This window comes from Eleutherodactylus coqui, chromosome 6, assembly GCF_035609145.1.
Source record: "Eleutherodactylus coqui strain aEleCoq1 chromosome 6, aEleCoq1.hap1, whole genome shotgun sequence".
NCBI lineage: Eukaryota > Metazoa > Chordata > Amphibia > Anura > Eleutherodactylidae > Eleutherodactylus > Eleutherodactylus coqui.
Window position 1 is genome coordinate 59,490,212 of NC_089842.1, and position 26,025 is coordinate 59,516,236.

The 26,025-nt window shown below is 40.6% G+C and overlaps 1 protein-coding gene across 4 annotated transcripts in view; it reads left to right on the forward strand.

Moving 5' to 3' along the window:
• AGRN (agrin) overlaps positions 1–26,025 on the forward strand; it is a 497,317-nt gene that overhangs the window by 342,993 nt on the left and 128,299 nt on the right. For all 4 annotated transcript variants that reach the window (XM_066606893.1, XM_066606896.1, XM_066606895.1 and 1 more), the window contains 3 exons: positions 10,603–10,824; positions 16,704–16,898; positions 24,331–24,531. In XM_066606893.1, coding sequence (XP_066462990.1) covers positions 10,603–10,824; positions 16,704–16,898; positions 24,331–24,531 — 618 coding nt within the window. The remainder of the gene's footprint in view (positions 1–10,602; positions 10,825–16,703; positions 16,899–24,330; positions 24,532–26,025) is intronic.

Consider the following 26,025-nt stretch of genomic DNA (forward strand, 5'->3'; position numbering starts at 1 on the left):
ACGTTTTTGAAGATGAGATAAAATATAGGGGTGGATCAGTGCCCAGGAGCCCAAAGCCCATTAACCAGTTTTTTGGTTTAAAAGTTTTTTTCTTCCCCTTTTTTAGGGAAAAAAATACCTTACTTTTCGGTGAGTATAAAAGTACAGCCAATACAGTATCCATCCCACCGTTATAGGAGGGCAACATAAGACATGATGTATAGCTCAACTCCTCAACGCGTTTGGGGGCTGTTACACCCCTTCCTCAGTACTCAGCTGGGAATACACATCCGGCACATTACTCTACTCCTCTCCAGTCAGGACACCATTGCCGGATGTCTATTTCCAGCTAAGTGCTGATGAAGGGGTGCAACAGCCCCAAAATGTGTTATATGTATGCTGGATTTAAATAAAAGCGGAGGGCTTGAGTTATACATCACGTCTGCTGTGGGGAATACACAATTTCAAAAAATAGGAGACCTAGGAGCAGGGGGACCTGTAAGTGACAACCGACTCTTATGTCCCAGTATTTCAGAAACATATTAAGCATAGGTGGGCAATAATAGTTTTTAGCTTCAATTCTTGTATCTGCCCAAAAAGCTGAGCGAATGGGAAGGACAAAAGTTCCCTCTTCCACTCCACCCAAATCTTGGATTCAGAATGGTATAATGATACATCAGTCACATTGTTCCCCCTCTTTATGTTCTTGTGATTAATAATAATAATAAACTTTATTTGTATGGCGCCAACATATTCCGCAGCGCTTACATAGACAGGGGATACAGAAAGACAAAAAACACAAACATTACAGAACCACGGTTATATAGTAATCAGTTGATGGAAACAATAGGGGTGCGGGTCCTGCTCCAACGAGCTTACATACTACAAGTAATGGGGTGATACAGAAGGTAAAGGGGCTGGAGATGTGCACGGTATGGTGAGGTGGAGAGTGAGAGATGCTATATACAGACAATGGTCAGACATTCAGCCGTGTGACGGCAGAATCGGTATGACTGCAGGAGCGGTTTATGACTGCTAGCAGGGATTGCAGTCAGTAGGTCAGGGAGCATGTTATCAGGTGGAGTACAGAGGGGTTGATTAGCACTTCTTGACTCGGGGTAGACCCAAGGAAAGACCTTGGCAGAATGAAAATGAATGTATGAACCAAATACGTAACCTCTTTAAAGCAGCCCTGCCTAGTCTTGCTCCGAGCAGAGACCTGGATACAATTGTATCCGGTCTAGTCAATGCTCTACAACTATCCATGAGATTTGTGTTTAGCTCACAGAGCTCTGCCTAGACACTTCTCAGACCAGCTACATATTGGGTTTGCAGTCTCTAAAAGAAACAAGAATATTTCTATTCACTGACAGAAAAGAAAGGTCTTGTAAATAGTGACATAATGAAACACAAAGTACATTAGAAAGTTGTATCTCTTCTCTCCGGGGAGTTATTGTACTATTAGCTGTCATAGAGGTCAAGAATACAAATGTACTGCATGAATAAGAAGGGAACAACAAATTAGCGGTATGAGGAAGAGGATCAGGGCCTGGCATAGCAATTGTTTACTGCTGTGCAGAAATAGAGAAACTTCCTTGACCGGTAAGACCTGTTCGTCACACGCAGCTGAGGTGGCTATTTATGACTAGAACCAATTTTTTTATTTATTTTTTTAAAACTAGCATACTAAGAGATAGATGCGCCCACGCATTGTCTTTTAACGCTTCATAGACCCTTATAAAGTAAGTTAATGCTTAGGCTTGAGAGTAATGTAGAAAAGCTGGTGCTACCAGTGATGTCACCGATATGGGAATTTACTATCAGACGTGTGGTTTTGTCCGTGAACCACTTGTTTTCCATCAAAAATATGTGTTCACTTAAGAATCAACTGAAAAAGCGCCACCACCGTTCGCTAATGCAGCTTTTACCCGCAGCATAACCATGTCAGTGCAGCTAGACATGTCTGCACCCTTCTTAAAGGGGACTTGTCACACCTTTGGGGCCATTCTATAAAGCTTTAACTTACCAGAGATTAGTCTAGAATGTATCTTCCATGGCATTGGACATACGTGCATTGCGTATATGAAGTCAAGGAAAGTACACCTTAATTCACTGCGCATGCTCAGCAAAGCAAGGTGTCCAGTCCTCAGCTTCACCTGCACAGTGCGCATGCACCCATTGCTGCTGTCCAGGAAGTTTGTTAGGTTTTTTTTCCAGCTAATGGTGAAATGGAAAGCTTTCACAAGGCATTTTTGGAAAACTAGACTTTCCACCAGGGCCAAATCAGCACCAAAATCCATATGTCTTACATGTGGATTTTTCCATAGATTTGCTGCAGAATTACTGTGGGTTTTGCACTTCGCAAATCCATAGCAGATCATTGTATAAATCTGCATGTGAGACATGCAAATTTTGGTGCAGATTTGGCCATGGTAACATTTTCTGCCACATCCAACAGCATCATCCTTAGTCGCTCCAAAAGGTACTAAACTGTTCTACTTTTTACATGATGAAGCTAGCAAAAATCTGTCATATTCTCCTGTAGTAAATGTTCTTTTAAAGGTATCTGCCAGCAGGTTCATCCTGCCTGAACCACGGGTAGCATGAACCCAGGACATGTATGTACAGTACGCTCATGTATGTCTGCGGCATTTCAGGTTAAACAAAGTTTAAATATGCCGAGTCATGGAGGAAGCCGCGTGGCAGGCACTGCCCACCCGCATCATGTAGAATGACGGCTCTTCCTCTGTATGTTGTAGATGTGTCACTCTAGATGATGCAGGTGGAGAGAAGCCAGCATGGCACTGCCTCCATGCCCCTGCTTGGACATAAACACTGGTTCGGGCTTTATGAACCTGTTAACAAGTTCCCTTTAAATACATGGTGACATAGTATGATAGGCTGAAAAAAGACATGTGCTTAGCCTATTAACCCTCAATGTTGATCCAGAGGAAGGCAAAAAAACAAGGTAGAAGCCAATTCTCCCCATTTAAGGGGAAAAAAATCCTTCCTGACTCCAATCTGGCAATTGGAATAATCCCCAGAACACCGACCCTTCTGAAGTTATTAATGATTCTAACATAAAATATTGTATCGCCCCAGAAAGGTGTCTAGGCTCCTCTTGAACTCTTTTATTGTGTTCAACTTTACCACGCCCTCAATCAGACAGTTTCCCAGTCTCACTGCTCTTACAGTAAAGAACCCCCTTCTCTGTTGGTGTACAAACGTTCTTTTCTCTAGACAGAGAGAGCGCCCCCTTGTTATAGTCAGAGTCCTGGGTATAAATAGACTAGTAATTATTAAGAAATTATAGTACAGCGGTGCTAGATACACGTCACATGCACAGCACTGCTAGATACATTGTAAATCCCATACAACAGGGATCAGAAGCAGCACAGAACTGGAGATGAAGGACCTGTGATGACGTCACCGTCATGCTCCACCCCTGATCACATGACAGTGAAGCCCATTCTGAGTGAATGACTTACATGCTCCGCCCCTGATAACGACGGTGATGTCATCAAAGGTTCTGCATCCTTGTGCAGTTTACGGACGGACTACAATCCCCTTGCGGCCTTAGTTGCTATTGAATACTAACTAACAACTTAGCCATGTGTGTACGGGACCTGTGATGATGTCACCGCCATGTAATGAGGGGTGGAGCATGTAACTCCCTCACTGAAGATGAAGGACCTTTGATGACGTCACCGTCATGCGATCAGGGAAGTCACTCACAAACTCACGCACGCACAGACGGACGGACAGGTCGTCGTTAGTAGAATGATGATGGGAGAGATCTCTGTATTATCCTCTGTTATATTATACATAGTTATTATGTCACCCATCAGGGTACTGTAGTCCGGCCATTCCATTTATGACTTTATATGCCCACCTTTGTACCCGCTCAAGCTCTGATCTGTCCTTCTTGAGTACCGGTTCCCAAAACTGTTCACAATATTCCATGTATGATCTGACCAGTGACTTGTAAAGAGAAAGAACAATATTCTCATCATGTGCCCCTAGACCTCTTTTGATGCACCCCATGATCCTATTTGCCTTTGCAGCAGCTGCCTGACACTGGTTGCTCCAGTTAAGCTTACAGTTAACTAAACTCCCCAAGTTCTTCTCCGCGTTACTCAGTGCTTTCCCATTTAATGTCTAATGGTGACATGTATTTCCTCTGCCCATGTGCAGAACCTTACACTTATCAGTGTTAAACACTTTTCTGTTGTAACACATTCACTAAACCCTAAAATACCGCCTGAATAGTTGATAAACCTCGCACCGCCGTGTCAACGGGGCTTTTTTTAAAAATCCTATTCGCAACTTTTTAACATCTGGCTGCCACTGTAAGATAACTGAACGGCTAAATACAGGCAGTCGCCGCGTATGAAGTCCATGCACCAACTCAAGTACCACGTTTTTTTTTTCTTTCCTGCATAACGCTTACTTAAATCAGACCTTAATCCAACCCAGTACATAATCACATCCTGAAGAAATGTGACAGTAGCAGAATTCCATTATCCCCACCGGTCCTGGAGTGAGGCTTTTACAATATGAAGCCTGGCAAGATTTCTCTGCTGAGCTTATTGGTTCATGAAAAGGTGGCACAGACGGCACTAGCCGCAGCAGCGAGGGGAAGCATTAGTCATTTAAAATATACGGCTGTAATAACATCAGAAATAGTACCCGATAAATCTACCTCGCCTATGTCTCATATATATTGTATGTAAAGCGCTTCTGCGTGCACAACAGAGCTGCCATAAAAGATTAAAGGGGCCCCGGCCCGTGTTCATTAGATACGCCATGCATACGCTCATGTGCGGCGCGCATTTATCTTTAATTGTATAACTAAACTCGCCTCGACGATGGCGCAATTTTAAAAGCAAATTCGTTTTTTTCCGGCTCGGCAAAAAAAAAAAAAAAGCATGCAAATGAAGTCAGCTTCTGAAAGTGCGTAAGAAGTAGCGATAGCGAAAAAAAAAAAAAAACTGAAAAACTGCGAGCCAATAAAACACTTGTTAAGAACCGGAAAACCGCATCATGTTTTCCAAAATAATAGACTTTCCAAACGGTTAAAAACGAGCACTTTATGAAGTCGGCATAAGAATTCTCATGATGTTGCATTGTGCAGCTTTTTGATCTGCCGTATTTCAATTTCTAAGCATTTCAAATTTACATTTAGAAGCAAAGGCCTACAACCACTAATATCGCCATGGAAACCAGGATCTCCGCGGATAAGGAAAAAAAACCCTCACAATAGCTTTAATTTCAGGCTACACTTTCCGAAACATAAAGAAAAAAAAAAAACTCTCTGCGAAAGTGAAGAAATGAAACAATAACAGATGTTATTTTTCATAAACTTGTCAGGATTTTGCACGCTGTTTTTTAACTCTGTCTTTCCCACAACCAGCATCTATCTATTCGCCGTGCCCCGTAGTAATAATACCAAGCACTTTATAAATAGGTCGGGCCATGAGGGGAAAAGGTAGCAATTACTCTTCCCAAGACAAGATCTATGGTTCCGCAAGGACGCTGTTATCTCCCGCGCGCAGTCTTAATGTATCACGCCTAATGGTATATTAACGTGTTTCACTTGTATTGCTCCATGTCGGAAAAAACAGAGGTGGGTTCAGCTTTGGCACAGCTGGCATATGGAAGATGGCAATAAATGAAGGTAGTCTTTGGTGTTCAGTGCCATGTTGTGGGTATAAAGATCCCGAATATTGGATGTGCCCCTTAGCTTGCTTCATTATATCGAAGACCCAGGGCTGCTTTTGGATTGACTTTGATGTTGCTTTTATGTCACTAACTAACACATTTTTTGGTTCTTGTGTCTAAAAATGCTGCAAAAATGTCCATTTTCCCCAAAACAGTCAGCCATGATATCCTTGCATTGGGACAAATTGAAGGTGGCAGTGTGTTTTTTTTTTCTTCATCACGTTCTTCATATCTTCTTCATGATAGTCCTATAGCATGCAAGTTTCAGAAATCAAACAATGTAATTTAAAGAAAAGTTACACAAGTTCTTCAGCATCAGCTTATGTTGCATAATGGTCCATTTACCCCAGCGAACTACCATAATAATCCAACTACTGTTTAAAGATTAGTTAATTAAGCTATTTGGAATAACTTTGGCTCCCTGTTCAAACTACAAGAAGTTTACAGTACAATGTATTTAAGTGGTAGTCACAAAACGTTTTCAGAAACTGTATCAAAAAGCCATTTGGCAAATCGGGACACGACCAATTATAAAAGTGCATAGAAAGGGAAAATCTCAATATATGATTTCCAAACCATTGGATATACCTTGCTCAACAATTCAAGATATTGTTTGAAAATATACAAAAAGAGACTCCATTGCTGTTGGAAAGAAAACAAGCCACCCATCAAAAGTTTCTGCCCAAGCGTTGTACAGAATTGTCAAGAATTCGGGCATGGGCAAAGAAGTGCTAAAAATGGGTGCCTGGTTGGTGAAATTTAAAAATATGTAGTGACTAGTCGAGGTTCGATCTCTGGATGAGTCGCTTCTTCAGAAGTTGTATTACTGGTTTGCACTCATAGTAATGCAGTGTTACGATCGTGTGGGCAAAATAAGCACAGGGCCCACACAATATTACCCAAAGGGAACTGGATGCACACGGATTTCAGGCAACTGGCCCTTGGCTACCAAGAGTAGGATAACATGGCCCTACCTAAGCGGGGACATTGCCCCAATAGAGGGTGGCCCAGCGGTCTTCAGATCTGGGCCCTAGCTGATACTAGGAGCCACACACCAGAACAGGAGGCATTCACATGCCACATGAAAGGGACTGAACATCAGGACACACAGAGCCAGAATACACAGCATACAGCGGCCAAAATGCAAACACTAGTAACAGAGAATAAGCTGAATATAAATGCGAGGTGTTAGTTCGTACATTGGCCAATGAACTTAAGCTGCAAGGCCCCTCATGTCTTGCAGTCCCTACACTAGCAAGACACATCTACTAGAGGACTCTAAAGGCCACCCTAGCGCAGACATAGCAAACAAACTCAGCAGAACAAACTGACACAAAACTGACAGAAAATAAATTTACAAACGGACCTGAACCAGCAAGACACAGATGACACCGCAAGCTGCAACAGACAAGGATTCATGACTGCTCACCCTGAACACCAAACACACAGCAAGCTGGACCGGCCATGGATACATGACTGCTCACTCTAGACACCAGACAGAGACTGACAGGAGCAGGGTTTATATGTGAGCACAGACCCAGGTGATTGGCTAGCAGGAGATACCACACCCAGCCAGCTCAATCATTACCACCTGTGGGGGCTGTGCTGCTAGAAGCACAGTAGTACAACAGATTCCAGCAGCCCATCCTAACATGCAGACTGCCTAACTCGGACAGTGAAATTTCCACGTTCTGTAATGGTGGGCAGGGATGCATGTCAGCTAAAGGCATTAGCAGTTCCGACCTTAAAGTGAATACTATCAATGCTCCTATGTCTGAAAATTTTTTCACTGAACATGTTAAGTTCTATCTAATGGTAGAATGGGGAAGTGGGAGCTGCCTAAAAATTCATGCCTCATCAAGGACTGATTAAAGGCGAAGATTAAGCCAGTTAGGGATTCAGCCACCCCCGAGGAGTGCCAAGCTCTAGTTAACTCAATGTCCTCTCAACTAGAAGTTGTTACTCTCTGTAAAAGGGATCCAACAAAGTTTTAAATAAAGTTTTTTATTGGTTTCTTGCTGGACTAGTTGGTCTACTTTGATATGTCTGCTGATAGTTGAACTACAATGAAAGGACAGGCTGTGCTTTAACATAAGAAATCTCTTTGTTTCTACTAATAATTCATTTGGCATAAATAGCAAGCCAAAGTGCGAAGTTATTCAAATTAACTAGCTTTATTAACCAATTTTCAAACAATAGTTAGACTATCATGATAGTTCCTGGGGCATAGTTGGACTATTTTGTCAACATAAGTTCATATTGAAGAACTTGTGTCACTTTTCTGTAAATTATATTGTTTGAATTCGGAAACTTGAATGCTATAGAAAATGTAAACTTTGGATAAATAACGAACAAGATCAATAAATTTACACCTATTCTACAAAAACGCATGCATTCAAAATAAATGGTAGCCAGATTATTATGAAAAAGAGGTAGTATTAGGGAATTAGATAAACTACAATTCTCAAATATACCCTATTAATCAAGGGCATATTTACCTTCAGGCTTCTGTGGGCCCTTAGAGAAAGGGAGGCTGGACCAGGTTGTTATTGGGTGACCAATCCGGCCCAGGACTTCCCTCTGCAGAAGACTGCAAAAGAGGGGTGAGTTGGCCTCAAAGGTCTTGCCAAAATGCAAATACCAGGCCCTTACGTAGTGAGGTACAAAACCTGGCACCATAAGATATGATCCTTTTTGCTGTGGGGCCCCCTCTATTCTATATATGCTCCTTCTGCAAGCAGGTATTTTCCAATAACACCAGTGCCGGAAACACAAATTCTCCACCGTTGCCCCATGAATCCATCTTAACGATGTGGTTGCCGTTGTGTCCTGACAAATTGACAGGAAGCCAGAAGAAATATGAATTAATCTCAGTTTACAAAATGAGAGAGGAAAAGCTCGAGCACACGCTCCTTAATAGATCGAAGATGGTCCAGCGAAGATAACGTACATCACAATAATGTCATAAATTATATATATTGTGCATAAAAAGTGCCACAGAAGACGCATCTCAGAGCATAAAACTTCTTCTTTAAGTTCACAGACACATAGAACGAAGGGCTCCTTATACACGGAAGGGTCAGTCTCCCCAATAGCCCAGATTAACACTTCATAAATCAGGTAGCGTACTTAGATAGGAGATATATATCACACTGTGGTCGTACGTCACAAGCGGCGGGCGGCTTGTTAAAAAACATTAACATATGATTTTTGTTCGGCCACCCGCCGCTTGTGACGTATGACCACAGTGTGATATATATCTCCTATCTAAGTACATTGCATGATTTATGAAGTGTTAATCTGTGTTATTGGGGAGATTTTATATAGAAGATGCCCTTAGTCATATGTGTCTGTGAACTTGGAGTGGAAACCTCAGGCAGACCTATATATTTAACATCCCCCATAGGTTCCCAGTGTAGTAAAAATGTATACCACAAGGTAGGTAATTAATAGTTACTAGGTGGAGGAGTGCTGCTCAGGACTCCCATCGATCGCTGTTTGGCAGGCTGCTGTAAGGAGCAGGAAGCAGACAGCTCTGTATACTTTGCAGTGGTCTGGGTTGGTATTGCAGGACTAATTCAAATTGGGAACAGCGAATACCAACGGAGGCCTCTGCAAAGCATACGGAGCTGTTTGCTTCCTGCTCCATACCCACTGACAGTGGCATGGGGAATAATTGATTGGCGGGGATCCTGAGAGGCAGACCCACGGCATTCAAGTATGGGGACAATCCTTTTATTGGAGGTTCACCAAAGCTAAATCTATACTTGGAACATTTATTTTTGGGCTTAAAGTGGCTTTATGAAATTAGAAAAACATGGCTGCTTTCTTTCTAAAACCGCACCCTTCCTGCCCATAGCCTGTGTCCAGTAATACAGATCATTGAATGAGTTTGAGCTGCAGTACTGGACTCAGCCACAGATAAGTGTGGCACAGTTTTTGGAAAGAAGTAGCTATGTTTTTGTTTTTTGTTTTTTTTTTCCAATTCCAATAAACCCTTACCAACCAATTCAAAAATGATTTGGTCGGAATGGATTATTGTTGGATTTCATAAGACTAAGGACGAATTCGCACGGCTGTACGTGTTTTACGCCCAAGAAACATGAGTGCAACTCGCATCAGACGGTCTGCTGTCTGAACTCCACGGTCGCTGCGCGTTGTATGTCCTGTTCTCACCCAGAAAACGGACAAAAATATTCATTTAGCAGTTTCTTTTCACATGATCCATCAGTTCATGGGGCGTGCGCTGTCGGTGGAATACATGGATAGCACATGGCCAAAAAATAGGGCAATGAGAATGGGCCTAGTGCTTGCTCTGCCCATTGCTGGTCCTGATCTCTAGCTGGTTCCTCATTAAGCCTAAATTACATTGGACTTTAATGCAGCATTTTAGAAACTAGTTACCAAAAAACAGCCATTATATTTTGACTTTTCGTAATGTAATTCAGGCTCTGCACATTCCAAGAAGGGCATGCCACCCGGCGTCCACTAAAAGCTGAATCATTGTAGCACTCACAGGATTGGCAAAATATCTCATTTTTAATGTTAGCACTACAATTATACCTGTGCTATGCCATAAAAATTGTACCTTATTGATGCATGTAAAGCTGTGAAATAGCCGAAAATCAAATCTGTGAGTGTTCACAAATTCTGTAGACGGTGTGTGTATCTGTATATGATAGCTTTTACTCTATTCAAAATGGCCTGATGAACCAAACCGGCAGCGCTCAACAAGCTTGACGTTCCCTTCCCTCCTCCAGGGGGCAGAGTATGACTAGCATGCAATACTTCCCCCTCGCTTGCCCTGCTTGCTGCTCAGGGAGCGCTTGTAAATGTGCTCTCCGCACAAGCCTTTTTATAGCCCATCTCCAAGCTGACCTACGCCTTCTCTCTCTCTTACAGATCTTCACGCTCCCAGTCCTTGCCTGAACGTTGAATGCAGCTTCGGAGCAGCATGCGTTGTGAAAAACCAGAAGCCGGTCTGCGAGTGCCAGCAAGTGTGCCAGAGCGTGTACGACCCTGTCTGTGGCAGCGATTTACGCACTTATGGCAATCCGTGTGAATTAGAGGCTACGGCTTGTGCACTCAAGAAGGAGATCACTATTAAACACAAGGGGCCCTGTGGTAAGGGATCACAAGCTCTGTTAAGCTCTTTGTTGGGGGCTTATAAGACCCCCTTTTATTCAGAATGCGGATGGTTAGAGCGTGGGAAATTAGCTACAGGAGCGGATTGCTCTTAAGTAACTGTAGACGGTAAAGGGTCGAGATTTAATACGACTTTATGCTCTTCCAGCCTTCTCTGTAGGAAATGCCTTTATCTAGATGTATGCGAGCAGTCTTGCAAATCTCCAGAGAGGTTGGAAGATACCATCAACAATTGTCAGTACAGTCAGCGAAAGGTACAATCTCCAAAATGAGACTGCAGAGATTTCCAGGGGATGCTCCAAGTTTATAGGTCAATGTGAGATATGTTTCTTACAATATATATATATATATATATATAATATATATATATATATACTGTAAGACACATATATATATATATATATATATATATATATATATATATATATATATATATACAGTGGGGGAAAAAAAAAATATATATATATTTGTATAAACTCTACCTTGCAATACATAGCCGCAGGCATGAGCTATAAATAATTTACGTTGGGTAAAGAAGCTGCAAGCGTTACAGTATTTTTAGTGATCCGGTGATAGATGGTGGTTCTTAAAGAAAAATGCAATTACAAGGGTAAGAACTAATGAATAATGATTGGTTGGGAACGTAACACCATATAGGAAAGGCTAGACTAAATACTGGCCTTCTACCAGTCCAGTAGCCAACTTGACTTCTTTAGTAGCCAACAAAAAGAACTTTCACAGATATCAATTGAAAACTACCCAAAAAATGAGGTTGCCATTATATATTCAGACGACTGCTATCTCTGCTTATGCTCTCATACATATGTACTCTCAGCTCAGCCGAGCATACATGGGTTGCTGGTAGGGGGTTTTGCAATGCAGACTCAAGATACAATGCAGCAGAAGGAGTTAAAAAAATATGTAGATTTATTTTCTAACAAAGAGATGAAAATGAGTAATGTTATAAGAATAAGCAAGCAGGTTAACGTTTACTGTAAAATCACCCCTCACTAGCTACAGCTAATTAAATCCTAGGGCCAGTGATGCTCTATGCAGTGAGGCAATGCAGGCACAACGATATGAACAATACAGTTCAAGGAGGAATCCTGTAGAATAGAAAGACTACTTATGTAATGTAATGCACAGTTCGCATTTAAGGGAATAACACTTCACTTCCGCAGTTCCATAATTCTGAAATACAACTTAGATAAACTCTAATAACCATGTCTGAGATTTTAGGCTTGGCTCTGTTTAATGTCACTTCCTCGGCCCACTCCTGAATCCCCGAGGCTGAAATTGGTAACAACCATTGAAAAAACAAGTGTCCAATCACTACTAAAGTTCTCCTGTCACTGGATGCAGCAGGCCTGATGACTAACAAATTCCTAGCAGTGTGCACACCTAATGGCTTTACTGAGGCTGCCCTCACTTACAACTCATTGGCAGCAAACTCCTCAGTGTGCTTTTTGGTCTTGGTGTATTGTTCTACTGCCCAGTCCCTCACTTTTTCTGTCATCTAGATGGCTCTCCTCCCTGGATACAAGAATTCACTCAGAAAGTACAGCAGCACCAAATCGAACAGCCCCTCACATTCAGCGGTTCAGGCTCCCTTTGCCTTTTCCTCTCTGAACAGCCGCAGGACCTCTCAAGCAGCGGTTTCCAGCAGCACCTCCACTCACTAACACAATCTCTGCACTCTGACTGAGGTGCAGCAGAAATTCTTTTTATAGTGCTGACATCACCTCGCTAGAAGGTTCCCAGGGATCGTGCTCATCTCACTTTGGAGTGGCCATCTTGGTGCTCCATTGTGAAGCTCAGTAGATCCTAGGCCTTGCCACATCTTCAGTCCTTTAAGAATAAATCCTTACCTATGTGTTTTGTTTGTAGAAAGGGGAGAAAGCTGCTGCCAGACTTCTGGCAGTGGCTTATCTCTTGAAATCCACGATTGGGCAGTTAAAATCCATCTGCCTGATTCTTTTCTCACCTAACACCTGCTGTTGGCAGAGAGTCTATAGGCTGTCACACAAATTAGATAAGCAGTTGGTTCAGCCGATATTGGCGGGTTCAGACTATTTGTATCTAATGAATATACCACCCTCATGGGGTTGTGCCATTTTTGAAAGTCATTTCCTATCCACAGCATGCGAAGAATGAAAGTCCAACCATCTTAAATTAAGGACAGTAGTGGTCACACCACCACTCTATTCATTTGGGACCACCAGAGCTAGGCGAGTGCTTGAAGTCCAGTATCACCAGCTGTCTCATTAAAAGGAATGGAACAGTGGTTTTTGATAATAGCCTAACAATCGTGTAGTCTAAAAACAGACTTTAAGCTCCAGTAGCACATCTCAATTCACATTGGCTACCTATTGCCGAGCCATGCTGCGTATATACAGTATTTCCTAGAAATGGCGATCAAGGGTCTACAAAGTGTAGCTCAACAAGTTACCGGATACCATGCGTACAAGCTATAACCATTACAGACGTGGAAGGAGTCCCAATATGAGGCTGTACATACCACTGAGGAAGCTTTAGTAATCTTGCCTATAAGACAAAGGGGACCTCGTTTTCTTTGACCTTTTTCGGTGTGAATCTGTGAGAACTTTTCCAATCTCTATCCACTGTTATATGAAGAAGCAATGGAGAAAAAACACAAATGGAGGAGAGTCCTACTACCCCAAAGGGATGCATAGGGTATGGGTGGATAAAACCAGTGCTGGATCCACCACTCCTTTACCGGTGGCCGTTTTGGTGGCATAACATGGCACCAGAACTTATTCTGATTTGGCAATGGTTGCCCATCCATGATGTACACCCCTAAGTATTGCCATCGGCGACTATTTTGCAGAATCCTCTTGGGTCAGATTCTTCTCTTGCGCCTAGTTTTACCTATTACCAGATCTCCCCCATTGTGGAATCACACGGCTGCTGCAGATTTATGAACTTCACCCACTGCAGTGATGGGGTTAACAGTTTTGCTTCCCGCATGGTATTGTTTTATTGCGAGATGGGATTCTGGGCACTGGTAAAATGATGAGGTCTCCGAGTATGCTCCTTGTTGCGAATAATGAAAGTGCTGAGAGTCAAAGAACGACAGGTCAGAGACTGTGCTCTGTTATTAGCTGTGGATGCTCCTGGTTTTGTCTCTTCGCACCAGCCTCAGTGATATGGCATGTCATTTTATCCCATACATACACTCGCTGGGCACACGCGTGTTTATCATAGCACTTTTCCCCAGCCTGATAAGCAATTTGTTCAGTTTGTATTGCCTGTCTGTGCGCATTACCTAGCCGTCATTTTCAATCTGTATGATCCAGTGCCTCTCCTGCTTATACTGTCTGATCAGTGAATGTATTATGAGTCATTTAGGTGAGGGGGGGAGCTTCTCCCAGGCTGAAATCCTGCACATTCGGAGGCCATTTGGTACATTCAAGAGGCTTTTTTATGAATGGTTTTAGTGATGAATACTTTTTTTTGGATTTATACATGAAATGATCATTTTTCTGATATGTCAGTGTTCCTCAAACTCTGCTCTCCAGCTGCTGCAAAACGACATCTCCCAGCGAGCTACGGGTTGGCGACCGCTGTTATAGAGTATACGTCAGCAATAAACAATAATTTATGGTGAAGGATGTTTGCACTTGCAAGTTAACAAAAATGCTCAAATTATGCCAAATTTATTAACAGTGGTGCCTGTGACATGATGAATTTGGCGCAGTTTCCTCGCCTTATTAGACACTTTTCTCCTTCTTATTCCACCTTTTGGCTGTCGTACTTTTAAATCAATATTTTGTGCCAAAAACAGCAGACATTTCTGATAAACTTGGCATATTTTACAACTCTGAAAAACGAATGGAAGCCACATAATTTATTTGGCTCGTGTTCTGTATTTCCAGAGATTGGCACAATTTAGCTTAGCGAATCTCTCCCACTATGTCCAAACAACCATTTTTGGCCATTAGAAATCTGCTCCATTAGTCAGAGCCATCAGAAAAAATTTGACCAATTTTCTTATTAGTCACTGGCGTATGCATGGGTACTGCAGTGTATTTGCACTGACCTATTTATGTAATTTATTGTACATGCTTGAAAAAACAAGAATCCCCTTTAAGGAGCTGGATTTTTTTAGATTGTTTGCATTCCCGTGGAGCCGCTTGACTCACGGCCAACTGTGCATCTGAGGGGACTCTGCTTGGCATTCCACCTTTATATGAATCCAGGTTTGTGTTGTATTATATACAAGTACTTTTTTCAGGACAGAAATACAGCACCAGGAGTAAGCTTATAACATAAATACAACACCAGAACCAAGCTGTTAACAGCTTGGTTCTGGTGCTGTATTTATGTGAACAGTTTGATTCTGGTGCTGTATTTATGTGAACAGTTTGATTCTGGTGCTGTATTTATGTTAACAGCTTGGTTCTGGTGCTGTATTTATGTGAACAGTTTGATTCTGGTGCTGTATTTATGTTAACAGCTTGGTTCTGTATTTATGTGAACAGTTTGATTCTGGTGCTGTATTTATGTTAACATAAATACAGCACCAGAACCAAGCCACTGACATAAATACAGTACCAGAGCCAAGCTCTTAACAGCACAACTTAGTACATAGATACAATACCAGAACCAAGCTCAGTACATAAATATAGAACTAAGCTATTGTGTTGCGGGGTGCCGATGAACTGACAGCAGCGCTTTGGAAGATCAAAAAGGAGGAGACAGAGCCAGGAGGAGAAGGGTTGATGTAGCTCCATAAGACACTGCTGCTTAAGGGAAGATCACCATCTGGCCGGGCGGACCTAAGGGAGGGGATCACTCCCAGCCTATATTCGCCTGGTACCCCTCACCCTACAAGCTGGTGACCCGCAGCTTGTGCAATCACATAGGTCAAGCATAGCTAAGGCCGGTCATGTTGCCAATTATTTTTTATGTGTCTAAGTAAAGGGCAGCAATGCCAACAACAGTGTGGTAGTCACTTTTTGTCCACAGACTTAGAAGGCTACGTTTTATATTTAGTCAGGACTAAAAGAAAAGGGGTGGGTAGACGAGGCATGTGGGGTATAGTGATGGGTACAAATCTATGACAAGCGTGAAATTTGTATTACATAGTGAGGAGTTTGAATATCCCTTTTAATTGTTATCAGATCCGCAGGATACTGGGTGTCTTCTTCTTGAACAACCACGCACGGCGTCTAGAGTCCCCGCTTTATGTCCTTTTCTTTACACCCTCCATTTCAGGCTATGTAAACGTTTTTGCTTCTCGGAGCGATGAAAATAAATGAATATTTTCATAAATGAATTGTACTTTCAATTACAAAAAATGATATTGAAAGCCGGAACGTATTTGCTTGGGGCAAAAGTTAGGCTTCAGATGAGAGCCAACCACGAGCCGACACGCCAGAATGAAACTTTTACAAACAACACGCTCGCTGCTCGCCGGTTTGCCGACACTTGTACAAAATCAGAATGCAGCAGCGGAATGATCTATTAAAACTCCCTCACCCATTCCCTTTAGAATTCACATGAAATGTGACATTTCCCCCGTGAGGCACAGCGCAGGCAGGGTTTGATGAAGTAAATTAGTCACCCACATTACAATGAGCGCTGCTGTTTTTATGCATTTGTCCTATGCCTACCCTTTGACCTTGTCAGAATGCCCAAGGACACACGGTTGAGTTCCTCGCATCTGATGTATTACCGCGGGGTGGCAGGTCAGTTAATTAAAGTGGGTGCAGGTGCATCCAAGCTATCTATGGAGAACAGATGAGTGACATATAAAGCACAGCTGGAAAGCAGAATGGGGGATATAATAAGCTTTTTTTATGACCTTTTGTAATGTTTTATGTTTTTTATTGCAGATCGTTGCAAAAAATGTCAGTTTGGAGCCATCTGTGAGGCTGAGACTGGCCGGTGTGTGTGCCCTACGGAATGTGTACCCTCAGCTCAACCTGTGTGTGGCACTGATGGCAACACTTATAGTAGTGAATGCGAGCTGCATGTACGAGCCTGCACGCAGCAAATTAACCTGCAGGTGGCAGCACAAGGAGACTGCAGTAAGTGGATCAGCCAAATGATGGGTGTATCTGGTATAGTGATGCAGGGTTAGGGGAGGGGGACTTTTGGACACTTTTCAAATGTATGATGAATTTACATATGAACAGACTTTCTACATTTGTATATACACTGGGGAGTGATATTTTTATGCTGATCACATGACTATAAAAACCAATTGATGATTCCACTGATATTCCTTTTTTTGTGCCATTGTCCTCTGGATCTGCCGATTCCTATGGCCCCTCTTCCATCTTCCAAGATGACCACCTCACTCCTTCATATTCCACCATATTAAGCCGAGTTCAGCAATAGAATACTAAACCTACCCGTTTCTGCTCCTAGACGCAGTATGATACCCACAGACAGCAGTAAATCGCGTGCACAAACCATGAGTTTCGCTAGCCGGTACATTCGCAGATGAGCGAATTACCAGTTAGCAAACTCACGGCGGATGCGCAATATTTGCTGTGATCCCTGAATGATGTACTATTCATAGGAGCAGAGCGGGGCAGGTTTAGAGGAAAAACCTCAAGCCAGCAGAAATGGTCCCGCCCCTGCCTACTTAACCGGTCTACATAATTTGCATGCGGTGCAGGAATTGTATTAACGCTGATCATTCAGGTATACTTTTTTATTAGGATACATAAAAAAACTTTTTTGAAACAACTGTAAATCAGTATTCTATCGCTGGACTTGGTTTAATATGGTGGAAAGTAATGACAGGTTCCCTTTAAGAAGCATTTGCGCCCAAAAGAATATTTTACTTTACCTGGTGAGGGGACACGGTTTAGCATGAAAGAGACCTGGCTTAAATGCATCAATGTGCACCAAAATTAAATTTTGGAGCAAACTAAGCCAACCAGTGAGTTCTATAAAATAAGACAAAAGTGTGTAAAGATGCACCAAATTTATCGTCTATCATAAATGTGGTGCAGGTTCAGACTGTCTAGTTAAAGTTTATGCAGTCTAATGCCCAATGTAAAGCTGTAGAAGCACAAATGACTACTAGAAGGCACACTGCTATTCTACTGTATTTTTATCTATCTATCTCATATCCATCTATTTATCTATCTATCTATCTCATATCTATCTATCTCTCCTATCTATCTCATTCTCTATCTGTCTCATATCTATCTATCTCTCTCTCTCTCTCATATCTATCTATCTCATATCTATCTATCTATCTATCTATCTATCTATCTTATCTCATATCTATTAATCTATCTCATTCTCTATCTGTCTCATATCTATCTATCTATCTCATATCTGTCTATCTATATCATATCTATCTCATATCTAACTATCTCATATCTATCTATCTCATATCTATCTATCTTATATCTATCTGTCTCCTATCTATCTATCTATCTATCTATCTATCTATCTATCTATCTATCTATCTATCTATCTATCTCATATCTGTCTATATCATATCTCCTATCTATCTATCTATCTATCTATCTATCTATCTATCTATCTATCTATCTCTCATATCTATCTATCTATCTCTCATATCTATCTGTCTATCTATCCTATCTATCTCATTCTCTATCTGTCTATCTATCTATCTATCTATCTATCTCATATCTATCTCTCCTATCTATCTCATTCTCTATCTGTCTCATATCTATCTATCTATCTCTCTCATATCTATCTATCTCATATCTATCTATCTATCTATCTATCTATCTTATCTCATATCTATTAATCTATCTCATTCTCTATCTGTCTCATATCTATCTATCTATCTATCTCATATCTGTCTATCTATATCATATCTATCTCATATCTAACTATCTCATATCTATCTATCTCATATCTATTTATCTATCTATCTATCTCATATCTATCTATCTTATATCTATCTGTCTCCTATCTATCTATCTATCTATCTATCTATCTATCTCATATCTGTCTATATCATATCTCCTATCTATCTATCTATCGCTCATATCTATCTGTCTATCTATCTATCTCTCATATCTATCTATCTATCTCTCCTATCTATCTCATTCTCTATCTGTCTCCTATCTATCTATCCTATCTATCTATCTATCTCTCATATCTATCTGTCTATCTATCTATCTATCTATCTATCTATCTATCTCATATCTATCTGTCTATCTATCTATCTCATATCTATCTATCTCTCCTATCTATCTCATTCTCTATCTGTCTCCTATCTATCTATCCTATCTATCTATCTATCTCTCATATCTATCTGTCTATCTATCTATCTATCTATCTATCTATCTCATATCTATCTATCTATCTATCTATCTATCTATCTATCTCATATCTGTCTATCTATATCATATCTATCTCCTATGTATCTATCTATCTATCTCATATCTGTCTGTCTATCTATCTATCTATCTATCTCATATCTATCTATCTCATTCTCTATCTGTCTCATATCTATATGTCTTTCTTTCTATCTATCTATCTATCTATCTCATATCTATCTCTTATATCTATCTATCTATCTCATATCTGTCTATCTATATCATATCTATCTCCTATCTATCTATCTCATATCTGTCTATCTATATCATATCTATCTATCTATCTATCTCATATCTATCTATCTCTCCTATCTATCTCATTCTCTATCTGTCTCCTATCTATCTATCTCTCTCTCTCTCTCTCATATCTATCTATCTCATATCTATCTATCTATCTATCTATCTATCTATCTATCTATCTATCTATCTATCTATCTTATCTCATATCTATTAATCTATCTCATTCTCTATCTGTCTCATATCTATCTATCTATCTCATATCTGTCTATCTATATCATATCTATCTCATATCTAACTATCTCATATCTATCTATCTCATATCTATCTATCTTATATCTATCTGTCTCCTATCTATCTATCTATCTATCTATCTATCTATCTATCTATCTCATATCTGTCTATATCATATCTCCTATCTATCTATCTATCTATCTCTCATATCTATCTATCTATCTCTCATATCTATCTGTCTATCTATCCTATCTATCTCATTCTCTATCTGTCTATCTATCTATCTATCTCATATCTATCTCTCCTATCTATCTCATTCTCTATCTGTCTCATATCTATCTATCTATCTCTCTCATATCTATCTATCTCATATCTATCTATCTATCTATCTATCTATCTTATCTCATATCTATTAATCTATCTCATTCTCTATCTGTCTCATATCTATCTATCTATCTATCTCATATCTGTCTATCTATATCATATCTATCTCATATCTAACTATCTCATATCTATCTATCTCATATCTATTTATCTATCTATCTATCTATCTCATATCTATCTATCTTATATCTATCTGTCTCCTATCTATCTATCTATCTATCTATCTATCTATCTCATATCTGTCTATATCATATCTCCTATCTATCTATCTATCGCTCATATCTATCTGTCTATCTATCTATCTCTCATATCTATCTATCTATCTATCTATCTATCTCTCCTATCTATCTCATTCTCTATCTGTCTCCTATCTATCTATCCTATCTATCTATCTATCTCTCATATCTATCTGTCTATCTATCTATCTATCTATCTATCTATCTATCTCATATCTATCTGTCTATCTATCTATCTCATATCTATCTATCTCTCCTATCTATCTCATTCTCTATCTGTCTCCTATCTATCTATCCTATCTAATCTATCTATCTATCTATCTATCTATCTATCTATCTATCTATCTATCTCATATCTATCTATCTATCTATCTATCTATCTCATATCTGTCTATCTATATCATATCTATCTCCTATGTATCTATCTATCTATCTCATATCTGTCTGTCTATCTATCTATCTATCTATCTATCTCATATCTATCTATCTCATTCTCTATCTGTCTCATATCTATATGTCTTTCTTTCTATCTATCTATCTATCTATCTATCTCATATCTATCTCTTATATCTATCTATCTATCTCATATCTGTCTATCTATATCATATCTATCTCCTATCTATCTATCTCATATCTGTCTATCTATATCATATCTATCTATCTATCTATCTATCTCATATCTATCTATCTCTCCTATCTATCTCATTCTCTATCTGTCTCCTATCTATCTATCTATCTATCTATCTTATCTCATATCTATTAATCTATCTCATTCTCTATCTGTCTCATATCTATCTATCTTTCTATCTATCTATCTATCTATCTCATATCTGTCTATCTATATCATATCTATCTCATATCTATCTATCTCTCATATCTATCTATCTATCTATCTATCTATCTATCTATCTATCTCATATCTGTCTATCTATATCATATCTATCTCATATCTATCTATCTCTCATATCTATCTATCTATCTATCTATCTATCTATCTATCTATCTATCTATCTATCTATCTATCTATCTATCTATCTATCTAGAGCTAGAAAATAATAGTGGCCATCTTGGCCACTTGAAAACAGGTCCCCGAACTAGCAGAAGAGAGGGATTGCTGAGAAGATCAAGTAACGGTAATATACCTCCTGCACCCTCTGGTCCCACCACAGAATTTTGTCTTGAAACTAGAGTCTCTTTAAAGTAGTGTTCATGAGACCAAACTTTCAATGGCTAATAATGAGAACAATGGGGCTTATTTATTATGCCCTGGATGCCAGAATTCTGCAATCCAAAATGTGCAAATTTTGTGCATTTACCAAAATAGTGACTTTTTGGGTTACACTCTACCACTAAAAAAAATGGGTGTGGTCTGGCTTTTAGGGGGTGTGGCCACACATTGCCCTTCACATTTGCTATAATCTATGCTGGAACTGGCATAGATTATAGGAAAAACGTACTGCGACTTTAATAACTGGAGAGAAGATGGGTGTTATGCATTGTGCACATCTGTAAGTTGGTCAGGGCCAGTTTCATTCCTTTCTAGTGACAGGACATCTCGTGCCAGCGCTTCATTTCAGTTAGTGATTTTTCTTGTTCCTCTAGCGTCCGCATCAAACCCTCATACATTCCCAGTTTTGACTTTGTCCGCGCGAGAAAAAATTAATGCAAACAAAGCTGAGAGCATTTTTTAACCACTTATTTCTAAATGTCCCCGACTCTCCACTATGGAGGCGACGCATGCAAGTGGCATAAATCTTCCTAGTAGGGGCTGGAGAATAATACAAGAGCACTTACCGTATACCTGATGAATAGCAGGAAGAAGGGAACACAACCCATCAAAAGAACCAGCTTGATTGTGTCACCGCTAAATTACCCCGGTCTGCAGACCCGCCAGATGCCATGTGAGCAGCAGTGAATTACAAGGACATTGCAGTGCTATGCTATCCAGACCTGTAATTTTCCATCTTTCACCATTTTTTTATGAATTTGTTCGTCAGTCTTCAAAATGTTCTCTGGGAAAGTGTTTAAAAATAACATTGTTTATGAGACGTTGGCGTGCACAAGATGAAGCGCTCCGTAATTCAGCCGCCGATGGTTTTCTTTTCATTTATTGTCTGCGCTGCTCGATAAAGACTCATTTCTAGTACAGTACCTGTGAAGGTAGCGTTATGTCATTTATTAGGGTGACTGATGAGACCTTCTGACGTGACTTACGGCTCCTTCAGACAACCGTATGCGCAAATATGCTCACATCACCGCAATGAATTTGTGTGCGGATTGGTGCATAGTACTAATACATTTTGCGCATGAAGGGCATTTTCACATGCGTACGCGCAAAACAACCCCGTCCTGCATGTAGCAGGGCCGGGTTCTGCATGTGGTTCCTGCAACGGATTCCAGCTCCGACCTCAGCCGGCGATCCTGCGTACCTGCTTTTGCTGTACTGCAGATGACCGTGGAAGCTCGCCATCGGTCATGCGTAGTACAGATTTTTCTTAAATGTTTGTTTTTCCCAGGCCGTCGCTAGGCGATGATGCAGGTACCTGCAGCCTAACCATAATGTCAATTGCAGATGGGCTTTGGGTCGGACAGCTTCCACTGACTTTAATGGAGGCCGACCGCGCACAGTCCGCAGCACAATAGAGCATGCTGTGATTTATCCTCCGCTCGCGGAATTCACATTTAGTTTCCAAGAGTGTGAAGGGAAAAGCGAGTTTACATACCTTCATGCTGCGGATCCTCCATGCAGACACCAACCGCGGATTCCTCAGTCAAAATCCGGTCGTGTTAAGCCAGCCTTAAAAGGCTATTTAGCATAATGGGGTCCATATAAGTATTCTTTTTCACAGAATTGCGCATTTGCACATCTCCCATAGACTTCTACAGGGGCCTTTGCAAAATGCAGAAAAATAGAGCAGGCCCTATTTTTTTGCGCGGCTCACGAAGTCTGTGTGCAAAACATGTTTATAGTCAGGTGTTACCATGAGGGGAAGAGCTGTGCACCAATCATTTCTCCTTTAGCAAATGGGCTACCTTGAATCCTCCAGAGTGGGTACTATTCTTTAAAGCTGATTCCTTCTATGATGCCCAAATGCCTTAACAGCCTTGTATTCAAACTTTGACTTTTGAGATAAGGTAAAAATGGTCTTTAATAGAGATGAGCGAGTATACTTACTAAGGCACATTACTCAAGCGAGTAGTGCCTTAGTCGAGTATCTCCCCGCTTGTCTCTAAAGATTCGGGGGCCGGCGGGGGGAGTGGGGGAGAGCAGGGAGGGACGGAGGGGAGATCTCTCTCTCCCTCTCTCCTCCCCCCGCTCCCCACCGCAACTCACCTGTTACCCGCGCCGGTCTCTGAATCTTTAGAGACGAGCGGGGAGATACTTGGCTAAGGCACTACTTGCTTGAGTAATGTGCCTTAGCGAGTATACTCGCTCATCTCTAGTCATTAATATGCAGAGTTCTTGTAGTACACCGGTCTCCACCTGTGAGTAATACTTTTACACATCTTCACTCTGCATAACTTTACCAACCTACCATAACGCCCTCCCACTGCTGATCTCTAGAATAGTTTTTATTTATAACTGGTGGTCATTAAAAAGTTTTTAAAACTTTTGTATGGCTTCTAATGCCAACAAAAAGGGAAGTAGTGAATCATGAGATCAGGATCTAAACCTCAAAGGAGAATGATAATGTCCATCTGGTTGTCCACTTCTTACTTGCGCTAGTTTTTTACACAGTGCAATATGTCTGATGATGAATCTACAGAGCAAGTACATGGTCAAGGTCTATACTGTAAATGCAGAGCTGGCACAGCAAACAGCAGCTATGTCCCGGAGGAGTACAGTAAAGTTTAGCTACAACTCTGATCAATGCCAGTGGCCTACAGCGGGTGATATGATTCTTTAATAAATACCTTCTAAACCTTTTTGTAAACCAGGATTGCACTTTCCATGATGAAACATAAGGCTACATGACCGGATTAAGGAACATTGAGAAGAATATCCTAGTAATGAGTGTAATATATTTCTTGGTATCTGTTTCATTGTATTTCAGAGACTTGTGGAAACACCATCTGTAGCTTTGGTGCGAAATGCGTAAACAACCAATGTATGTGCCAGCCTTGTGAGCACCAGCCTTACCTACCAGTGTGTGGCAGCGATGGAGTCACTTACGACAACCAGTGCGAACTGCAAGCTGCGTCCTGCAAGAAGAAGAAGAAAATAGATGTTGCTCGGGCAGGATCCTGTGAAGATGGTAATTTAATTTCCAGGCTGTTTCTTCCTATTTCTTACAATTGATGAGATAGAAATATATCATAGGGTCAGGTTTAGTGGCGCTCCTCAAGATTATCCGTGTTGTGAAATCAAGTCCAAGCAAGGAGAAAATGCTAAGCATATCAGTAATTGTTTGATGTGCCTAAGTTTAGGCAAGTCCTCTTGAATTTCTATTATGATATATCCTAGGAGGTATCTAATTGATACTGATAGCATTACTGATATAATTTACAGTATTTATTGAAATTAGGCATATAGGAACCAACTTGGAGTCAGGTGACCTGCTTACGCGTTTCAGCTAGATGGCTTTAATCATAGCCAATGATTAAGGCAACCTAGCCAAAATGCATAAACCAAGTCAGCTGGCTCTGATTTAGCTCCTCTGTGCTTCATTTCAATAACTATTATTGAATTTACACCCTATGCTGAAACTGTAGTTTCTTGTTCTGCATCCCTGCCATTGTGTTCAGTGTTCAGGATCAATCCATTCGTACAGCATAGATGGTGGTGGATATGGAACTGATTCAGTGAGTTTGCCTGTTTGTCATTGACCACAGTAGTAACAATATCATGAGTGCTTGAGTAAAAGCATATCTAACTTTTCAGATGACATTTTGGAACGAGCTCTTGTGTGTACATGAGGAATAACACCTATTTCTGGTCATTATATGACTTGTATCCTGTATTCACCATCAGTTTTCCCCTCTGCACACCGTTTCTCTAATTGTCAGTTTTCTATCAGCTGGTTGGTGGAGACTGCTGCTACGATGTCTTCTATATATTGCACATGGAGGAAACTGCAGATTCTGCTCCCTAACTGTTTTTAGCACACAGAGAAATAATAGCATCAAGGAAGACAGTGTACCGCAGTACTGAACAGTGTAGATGTGATTTCAGTAGCTTTAGAACAGTAAGGGCCCTTTAATGGGGAACAAATATTGTTCAAATAATCGTTGAATCATGTGAAAATGAGCAATAATTGTTCAGTATAAACGTGGCCAATGATAGAATCATTAACAATAATTCATTCACTTATCGTCCATTGTTTGCCATTCGTTCTGTGTAAAAGGTGATTGTTCATTAATGCGCAAACCATTCCCAGACATTTCCAGACTCCACTGACAGAGCAGGCATGGATTGAATGAACTAGGATGAAAAAATAACAAAAATATTTTAACAATTATTTATCTGTGCATGTAAACGGACATTGTTTGAAAGCAAACAACCCATTGACTTGTTTTCTCATTCCAAAACTAACTGCTCCTTGTAAAAGGACACTAAATAACTTACTATTAGCTGCAGCGCCATTTCTGTGTGAGTGTCTCTCCCTCCACGGCAGCTTTCTCCTCCTTCTCTGTTCTCCATAGATTTCTATTGGTAGCATGTGACAAGATATCCTCCACCTCCCATGTTCCTAAACTTCACTTGACAACAGGCAGTGGACATCGATTTAGAAGGAAAGGAGACCTTTAGT